Source organism: Pholis gunnellus (genome assembly GCF_910591455.1).
Source record: "Pholis gunnellus genome assembly, chromosome: 13".
NCBI classification, from domain to species: Eukaryota; Metazoa; Chordata; class Actinopteri; order Perciformes; family Pholidae; genus Pholis; species Pholis gunnellus.
In genome coordinates this window covers 8,280,614-8,290,611 of record NC_136540.1, presented here as the reverse complement: position 1 = coordinate 8,290,611, position 9,998 = coordinate 8,280,614, and the positions used below count along the sequence as shown (strand labels likewise).

The 9,998-nt window shown below is 39.2% G+C and overlaps 2 protein-coding genes across 2 annotated transcripts; one reads left to right on the top strand and one right to left on the bottom strand.

Moving 5' to 3' along the window:
- The first annotated feature begins 2,360 nt into the window (after positions 1 to 2,360).
- Positions 2,361 to 3,771, top strand: medag (mesenteric estrogen dependent adipogenesis). The gene is made up of 5 exons (XM_079172112.1): positions 2,361 to 2,604; positions 2,720 to 2,856; positions 3,120 to 3,235; positions 3,343 to 3,516; positions 3,631 to 3,771. The coding sequence occupies exons 1-5, from the start codon at positions 2,405 to 2,407 to the stop codon at positions 3,643 to 3,645; spliced, it is 642 nt and encodes a 213-aa protein (XP_079028238.1). The 5' UTR covers positions 2,361 to 2,404; the 3' UTR covers positions 3,646 to 3,771.
- A 375-nt stretch (positions 3,772 to 4,146) lies between these two features.
- alox5ap (arachidonate 5-lipoxygenase-activating protein) lies at positions 4,147 to 9,063 on the bottom strand (the record flags this gene model as incomplete). Its single annotated transcript, XM_079172113.1, has 5 exons — positions 8,926 to 9,063; positions 8,728 to 8,809; positions 7,108 to 7,178; positions 4,386 to 4,467; positions 4,147 to 4,309 (listed from the first exon to the last, which is right to left on the bottom strand). The coding sequence occupies exons 1-5, from the start codon at positions 8,993 to 8,995 to the stop codon at positions 4,147 to 4,149; spliced, it is 468 nt and encodes a 155-aa protein (XP_079028239.1). The 5' UTR covers positions 8,996 to 9,063.
- Between the last annotated feature and the right edge of the window lie 935 nt (positions 9,064 to 9,998).

Below are 9,998 nucleotides of genomic sequence, written 5' to 3'. Positions count from 1 at the left end.
TTTTAAATGAAGGTCATATACATGGAACGACTCCTTTTATGCCGCTGTACACCATTTTTACTTTCGTAAAGAATCACCACTGATGTCTAGTTATATGAGATATCATTCATGGAAACATATAAAATGATTTACTCATTGGTCAGGTTACTTTTATATTATCTGTTTGGCTTTTAAATGACAATAGAACAGACTAAGGAGATACCTCCCATTAAGCTTTGGTTTTTACTTATTTATGAACCCCATATCAACTATATAACATCTTCCACAACTAAAACTAATCTTCCCTGCAGTGCAAAAAGACACTTTTGCCATTTGTGTTTACGATTTGTACAAATAGATTTGTCATATCTTCAAGTTTTGTATCATTTCAGAAGTAAATCAGAAAAATGTTTTTAAATTTGTGAGTTTTTTAGTAAACCGTGGACAGACAAAAAAAAGTTATTTCTGTGTTGATTAAGTGATGAGAACAATAACTTAGTCTACACATGACTGAGTGATGCTGGTAATTAAACACTTAACTTTGTAATGTATTTTTCAAAATATCTGTATGTTACTCATGCAAACAAAAGAAAAATGTTCATTATCATGGCAGAGGTGTAAGTTGTTCACACACTTTTACTCCTCAATACAAATCAACAAAATATCTGCGCTGATCTGAGAGCAGCTACTGAGCTCTTACTGTCTCCGTCTGAGGAAAAGATAGCTAAGGAGAAGAAGAAGTAAGGTAATAAACAAATAAAGATAAGCTGGACTTTATGAGCTTTACTAAGCTTGCGTTTTTCTGGAAAATGATATTGTTTAAAGGGTTAATGGGCAGGCCTTGTTCACAATATCATATGAGGAAGAGCTTCCCAGAAATGAGGCTGAAATGATGATTTATGTTCTCGGCCGTGCAGACTTGTGGAAACATTGAGAAAAAATGAGTCAAAGTTCTCCTGACCACTGAGTCTAAACATGGCCACTAAAGTATAACAAGCTGGTTTTAATGTGAAACCGCAGCTGTGAGTGTTCACATTTTGGTCCATGTAAACTGAACTTTAGAAATCCAAAAGACAGAGCTTCTGCACAAATAGGTACTTTGTTCTATGAGAATAAGGAATGAGGGAGGTGCAAATACTATATGTGCAGAAGGATAGGCTGCAATTATTCACTTTCACACAAATGGGTACTATCACCTTGTCAGACAGTTATAGGCGGCAATAAAACAGACCCATAAGTGAGTTATGGAATTTTTTCGTCTCTGTCTGTGTGAGTTTGCTGAACAAAGGTATTGTTAATACACATGGTCTGAGCAAACATTGTTTATTAATAAGAACTGCAAATAATGCAACACAAAGCTTCACTCATTTTGTTTAAAACTGCGTCCACCTGCTGTTGTTTCCATGTCAAGTGGCTAAAGTCGTGCATTCCAGTGTCATTGTCATTAAAAATGATATTTTTCAATTTGTTTGACTTTCTCATTTATTTATATGTATGTCTTTTTTATTTATTTATTATCATTTGTTTTATTTGCTCACTTTCTTATTATGTAGCCCGCTTGTAGGCCTGTGTATGTAGACTAGAGCGAACCAGTCATGAAATGAGCCTTGATCAATTGATTTAAGTCCTCAGAAGTATCCTTGAGACCTGTGTCATACTACACGTCATGCGATGCATACGACAGAAGGAAGTTAATATAGTTTCCTTCAAAATAAAGTTACTTTTAAGAAAAGACCAACATTATTAGGAAGCATGCGATATCTGAGACATTACCAATATATTTATATCTCTTTTTTATTCAAACACCCTATCAAGTAGACAAACTGTAACATCTGGACGGCATGATTTCATTTGAATTCAGCAACATTTATTTGACTGACATTGCTTTATGTAGCCTACTATTATTTATATCAACTAATTAATTAATTGTTTGTTCCATTAAATGTTAGAAAATAGGGAAAAATTACAAACTGATGTCCTCAAACTATATTGTTTTGTCTGACCTACAGTATAAAAGCATAAAGATATTCTTCTTACAACAATCTAAAATCATACAAACTTTTTGTAAGTTCTCAAAACTGCTACATTTAATAAAATAAACTTCTCATCGACTAAAATACTGACTGCTAACATCAGGACTATTAGTCTCAATTACACTACATTTCTAATGACATGTAGCAGACAAAAACAGTATAATCTTCACTGTTTGAGAGGCGAGAGAGGACGTTAATGGGGGGCGTTCACGCTTGTTAAATGACGTAAACGATTCTTTTTGGCCAAAAGAACCCGGAAGTGCTCTCGTGTCAGCATGTCTAACTTCACTGTGGTTATTAAAGCTGCAGGCGTGAGGCAGCAGGCGATACAAACAGCAGCCGCCGCCGCAGGAGGACGCACGGGAGAGAGAGAGAAATAAAGGTGTAACGCCATGACCACAAGCAAACCGTCGCACAGCGGGATGAGAGTGACAGAAGTGGAAGAGTTCCTGAGGAGTCCTCCGGACGGTTTCTCCGTGGAGGTCCTCTGCTCGGGGTACCGAGTCCACAGCGACCCGGAGAACAGCCTGGTGCTCATCGATGACTTCGACTCCCGCAGAGGGAAAACAGTTTTCCAGAAGTCTCTGGGAAGGTGAGGGAGAAAAGACCGCATGGGACGATGCACGGCCTTACACATGTACTTATATACACACACACACACAAAGAAACAACAACCCACATCTGATTTGTTTTGTTTTTTCAAACAGGAAGGTTAAAATGCAAAATTTATGGGAGTACACCAGCATGAGAAAGAGTCTTCTGTCCAAGAGGATCTATCTGTTGATGTCCGCCTGCGAAGGAAACTGTTCAGTGAAGGACAAAAAGGCAGCCAAGAAAGCCAGAGGTAATTCAACTGTAGCCTACCACCCAGTGTACCATGAGACCTTAACACTGAAGGAATTACAGTTGAACCTAGTTTGTGCTTTGCAGCTCTATGCTGTTAAGTGGGTCATAAAGTTTCGTGGCATGACTCATGATGGCTTCCCAACTTGCTGATGTTTGTAGTGGGTGGAGTAGAGAACATAACAACGGCAGCACAGTACTTTTGCCACATGCAGGCTCTCCTCACTGTGTTCTCTCATGTTTTCCTCTTCCACCCTGTTTCAGTGCTGAAGCACTTTGTGGTTTCCATAGACGGCAACGATCCCATCATCAAGTGGCAGATGGAGAGAGGCCTGGACTGGACCATCTCCTCAGTGTGGGGGGAAAGCTACAGTGTGGATGTAAGAAGGACTTAATGGTCTTTCTCTTACGTTTATGTTTCATACATACCTTCAGTTCTCTTCATGAGTTACATTTTGGTATTGAAAGTGACTTTTCCTGATATCAGATTGACTTGACTGAACCACTGGAGAGATGGGCAGCGAAAAACATCCACATCATAACTGACAAACTGATAAAAGTCCAACCTGTGTGGAGAGACGCCTCCTTCACCCTCAAATACTATTCGGATGCCCTCTTTGACTTCCCACACTGGTTTGGGTTCAGCAAAAGAAAATTCAATGTAAGTATCTCTCATCCTTCTTATGTCTGATGTCGATAGTAACCTAAACATGTTCTGTATTCGTCCACTTGTTGCACTTGACTAACTTCTTGCTCATATCTGTCGCCATTAAAGTTGAGACTGACGTGAGCCAGCAGTGGATGGAGAGCAAGAAAGAAATGGATTTTATCCGCTCACTTTTTGATGGAGTCTGGGTCTGCTTCCTCGAGAAGGTTTCTTGATCAACAGATTGTTTGTAACCTGGTGAAGGACCAGCCTACCTCTTGGGATTGCAGTAACTATAATCGCTGTCGGGTCCAGATTCTCCTTCTGTTCAGCGGGTGGACACGACTGACAAAGACATTCTATATGCCATGAAGATTATTTATGCAACTTTTGTGTCTTAAAGGTGTTTTGGCTCGTAAATTAATCACACTTTACTGTTGTGTGAGGGGTCCAAATCTGTGCTACTGCAGAATGAAAGGATCGTAGACTTTTATACCAAAGGATCAGGATTTATTTATGAGAAGTTTTTATTTTTTATCAAACACAATAAATGCTCTTTTACAAAACGACAAAAGAAAACCAGTGTTTTAATTCGGTACTCATCAGATAAACGTGTTGTTGCCATCACGAGGCGCACACGCTGCACTAAGGGATGAGGAGAAGAGCAGATGCGGCGCTGGTGATGGTTTCCACGTATTCCTTATAGTCGCTGCCGTAGTAGTGCACCAGCAGGTAGTTGAAGATGCCCACAATGCACATCATCAACAGGAAGAAGAGGATGCGTTTTCCAAACATGTAGCCTGGGGTGCTACCAAGAAATGTGAAAAAAATATAGTTAGACTGTGACTCTAAACACACGCAACATATTACTTGTGTTCATTTACCTCTGAGAGGTTTGTCCCATGTATCCAACAAAGTACTTCTGCCTGACGACAAGGTAGATGATCCCAGCGAAGGCAGCAGGAGCTTCAAATAGATGACAAACAAATAAATAAATGAATCCCGTATAACCTCCATGCTGTTTCTTGATACAATACCTGGACAAACGTATGTTGTCCACTTTTGGCCTAGGGCTTTGTTTTATGGTTTGGCACGGCCCATTTTCTCCAGTTAAAACAATGTTTTAGGTACATTGGAAAAACCTAGATGTAAATTGCATTAGTCTATCATAACATGTATTTTTCTCTAAATTATTTGTATATTTTGAAACTTTCTTTTTTTCATGGGGTGATGTAGATAAATGGAGATGAGACACCTCTGCTGTTCAGGGTCATATTGACCCGCTCACTCAAAATCAAGCCAAATGAGTCATGAGGATTTGTATTGAAATGAAACTGTACTCATGTTTACTTATAGTGTTAAGGAACAGACATTTACAAAAATTAACAAGATATGAACACAATGAACGAGGTGTACGTGTGTGTCTGTGTGTGTGTGTGTGTCTACACAGCACACGAGTGACATGTCGTCACGGTGTGCTTTGTGCTAATACATGTTGCCACTGTCTTTATAATATTTTCGGTATACGTGTATTGGGTGAGGATGAACACTGTATTTCACAATTTTTTGACACAAATGTCTCTCTTGGAGGAACAGGTATATCAGTTTCCTCATCTGATGGTTCATAATCAGTATCATTATAATCTGAATTGACCTCAAGATGGTCTTCATCTTCAGACACATCCTCCTCTATTTCACTGTTGTGATCAAGGATGTGCTCCAGAGCCTCCAGGGCTGTCATCCTTTTGTTTCTGCTCATGCTGTCCTCCAGTAAGCTGCTGTGTTGTATGTATCTGCAGAGTGTAATGTTGGTAGGACTCCCAAGCAACCCTTTCGTATGTTTCTTCCCTCTCCTGCTAAGTGTGGGCGGAGTTTTCCCGCGAGAAAAAAAAAGGTTCTCGCCAAAATAGTTTCTCGCACAGGTGCGGTAGTGAGACCGCACGTGTGTGTGTGTGTGTGTGTGTGTGTGTGTGTGTGTATGTGTGTGTGTGAAATGGGGTGAAACATGTTGGGAGGAGTAAGAGATACTTTGTCTCACATTTTCAAAGAAAGAAATGGTCTAAACTTGACCCTTCTGACCCCTTATAGCCTCCACTTTCACTGCCAGGTCAAATTGACCCGAACATCATCTCTGTTATATAAACCTGCAGTGGGGGGTTGCACATACATGATATTTTTTATTTAATTTTTTTCACGTTGATTACCCTAATTAAGGCAAGCAGAAGAAGTTTCATACAGAAAAAGTACTTTAAAATATTTTTTCTAGATTTTCAAACTTTGAAACGGGTCAATTTGACCCGCAACATAACAGGAGGGTTAACATGTATTTTTCATTAAAACGAGTGAGTTACCCTCATTGAACTATGATCTATGGAGGGAGGAATTACTTCATTCCACTAAATACTGATTGCATTGTTAGTAAGGGTGTTGGTGATGAGGTACAAACTATATTTATTAGGATTTTTTGGTTTCTGACAACTTTTGGATGATTAAACATGCACCAGGTCATATTGACCCGCGAACATCATGGCTGTACCTAAGAAACGAACATAACAGGAGGGTTAAGGGAAATCTTAATGCTACAGCATACAATGATCATGTGATGTGACCCACACAGATTAGTCATACTGCCCATTAAACTGTTGGCAGTGGGTACAAGACAACTGGTGTTCATGGTTTCTGAAGGAAACTCCCACTGCAAGTAGAGACATCTCTTAAAGTTGGTATCAAAACGTGGAATAAACAAGTGATCACCAATGTTTAAAGGGCTGCTGATAATTTGCAGTGTATCAGAGATTAACATTCCTGAAATAGATATGAAGTGGTGAAAAAATGGTTTTATATACGTGCTTTAGTACATGAGCCCATTCTGTAGGTGTTCTGGATTAATTGTGTGTTGAGTTTGCAGTATTTTCACTGCTGTTTATGTCTTATGAATTATGTGCATGTTAATATGCATGTGTTTGTTTGTTATTTTCTTAGTTTGATTGATGTATTATTTTCACTATTTTACTGGAATGCTAAAGTACATTTAGATGTATCTGCACACACGTGTTTTTTATACAACTTTATAATTTGTACGCATCAAATCAACATCCTTTCCCTTTCGTTAGCATTATTTTCTTTCACTCTAAAATGGAAGACTTTATATATCTAACATATTGCACTTCCATTGTAATACAAGCACATATCTATTTTTCAATAAAACAAAAAAAAGTATGTGTCGGGATGAACTGGGACTCCAACTGTGAGCTGGGCCTGATCGTCTTACATTAATGCCTGAAATCTCTAACGCTCGCGTGGCTGAATGAGAACAAATCCCTGCAGCCAGGTTTCAAAATCTTTTGAAGTGTGCCCATGATTTTAGAATGAGGTGTTTGAGTGTCCACATAAGTTTGACCATATAGTGTAAATATTGCTAATTTGACTATATATAGATGCAGTTCTGACTTTGCTGCTTCTCAAATAAAGAATATAGAAATAAAAAATCATATCCACAGAATGATTAATGGTGTTGAACGCGTTTCCTCAGTTGAACTGACTTTGTGTCGTCGTGTATTCTGTTCAAAGGGCAAAAGTGTGTCACAGTAACGGATTAATGATTACCTTGATTGAGACACAGACCGGCACACCACATCACTGCCAGGAAAGTGGGATACGCATCCATGCAGTTACGGCTGGAAGGTGCATAAAGCAAGAGGTTGTAATAAACATTTTTAGGAAGTCACTGTGAAGCAATCTGCAAACCGTTACAGGCAGCGTGGAGATTGATACCAAGCCCCTTGGCTGTTGGGAAATGTTTTGAAAACTGCAGAGCAGAAGTGGCTGTAAAAACAGTGCGTGAGCTGGAAAACCCAGTGAGTCTGTCAGAGCGTTGGAGGAGCGGAGCTTGAAACGGGAAGCCAGGAAAAATTGAGCCCACTCTCAGAGTCGGCTCCTCCTGGCTGTTGCAAGACGTTGCAATAATCAGTACAATGTGTTGCACAGAGCCGTGCAATGTCAGAGCCTCAAACCTTCTCCGATCTCACTCATGTCACGAGAGTTATCCAAAAAGACATCATACCGCAGAACAGTTCTCATCCTGTTGGTTGGGACCCTATACAAGGGACCCCAAGACCAAACTGAGGGGCCACAAGCTGATTTGTTCAACTAAATCATTTCGGACTTTTCTTTTCATGTGAAATACTGGGTACTTTTTACCCCTTTATACCGTTTAGACCAAACGTTTGCGTCACATTCTAGAGGCTAAAGTTTGAAATCCTCACATTACTATACAAGACAGGATGTTGCTCAGGTCTTTCCTATTTACAAACAGGAAGTGCACTGTTGCTCGTGGACTAATAGAGCGACTGGACCAATAACTGAGATGTTGCGTCAGTTACAAATATTAGGTTTGACTTTCAAGCTTTAGCCTTGTTGTCAAACCGCGTTTAATTGATGCAGCATGAAGCATTATCATCTGCAGTACTGCAATGTATTAATATTTTCATTATAGATTACTTTGTTGACTATTTTTCTGATTAATTGATCAATCGAGTGGCTTATAAAATGTCAGAAATATTCACAATTTCTCAAAGTCCAAGTATTCAACAGTTAAAAACACAATCATATTCAATTTACAGTGATAGAAAACAGGGAAAAGCAGCAAATCCTGACATTTGAGAAACTGAACCACATTTTTGGAAAATCGACTCATGAAAAAGTTGTAAACACTTCACTTAATTGAATAATTGATTGTTTGATTGTTGAAATGAGGAATCTTAAGTAGTCGGGTAAAGTTACTCTTGAGTTGGCAAACGTTTAGTGCTTTAGCAACAAGCCTGAGCATCACATTTCTTGAGAAACAAGCTCGCTTTTATGTTGGACATGATCCCTGGATTGCAATTTGAAACAGAGCTAGACATCAGGGCGGCAAACGTATGAGCAGTATTCACTCTCACACAACTTTAACTTTAACACAGCATGACGATGAGTCCCCTAAGTGAGAGGCTGGAAGAATATATGTTTTCCATTTCCAGCAAGCATTCAAATGAGCTCTGTACCAGTTTTCTTTTCCCCCTATATGGGAGTGTTCAGGCAAATGAGGACTGCCTGTCAAGGGAAGTTATATTTGGTGGAATGTAAAACCACGTAGAAAGTTCGTGACTGTTATCGTAGAAAACAACAAAAGGTATGGGATATGTTTCATGAGATTAACAGACGAGCTGAGTATGAAAGAGTACTTACTTGGCACAACAAACTCGTTCAAAAGCAGATGTGCGGATGTTTTGACAATTGCCCTCCTTCTCCACCTTCAGGGCAAAGAATGCTTAAAACACACAGATCATTAACGTCAACACAACATCACTTTGCTGAACGCTGAACACCTTTTGACTAAGTTTAGAGTTTGAAAAACTACGTTTGATGCTTCTTGCTTTTTCTCACCATTCTGAAGTACGCTGATGAGGGTGACGATGACCAGGAGGTAGATGTGTTCCACCACTATGCTGTACATGACGACCGGTCAAGATGCAGGAGCAGGTGGATTGAGAGGCTGAGCTTCACCTTTCACGTCTTTGCAGTCAGCTTACAGAACGTGAACTGATAAACATAAAGCTGATCTGTCTCTGACATCGTGTACTCCCCCGGCCCACCTCCATCCCACATACACTCTCATGTGTGGCTTCCTCTTTATGTAAATGATGCTCTGGCTTAATACAGAGGGGTGCAAACAAGCCTGCTACTTCCTCTGTGTTTTCGTGAGAGATTACACACATATGCACGTATATAAATTTGCATGGCAGTGCCTGTGTGTATTTACGTTCTTTGAGGCTCTTTTAAGGGCCTTTATAAAGACCAATGCATTGGGAATCTTTTAATATTATGTATTTGACAGGACAGATATTCAAAGTCCTTTTTCACAGCAAACATTTCGACGTAGAAAACCCAGATGTTAATGTTCAACAACTCATTAGTGTTATTAATTACACCTTTACTCTACCTTTTATGACAGGTCAAATGTTTTCATCAGTGGTGGAAGAAGGACAGCTCTTTTAGCAATAATACAACTCTGTAAAATTATTCCATTACAGCTAAAAGGACATAACTTTACTGGGAGAAATTAGCTGCATAATGTAATTAAAGTGTATAGGGTATATTTATCATCATATTCTATAAGTTAATCATATATTTTGTATCTGAATTCTTGATTTCAAAGAATCTAGTAGGCTGTATGAGGGCGCTAGTGTCAAATAAATGTCATGGAGAACAATATTTTAAGTATAATCTAGCATAAAATGCAATAATCAATAAAAGGACTGCACCACCAGTCTGATGTGAAAAAGGTTTGCAGTGTATAACTACAGTAAAATACAGCGTTGTACAAGCTGTTTCAATGACTTGGCCTACCAACAGTCGAACAGCACCTGCATGTGCTTTTGAGCGGTAATGCAGCGGCTTTACCCCGGTGATGGTGTAGTTTTACTGTAATCTCTCCACAATTTCAATGTTGTAAACAA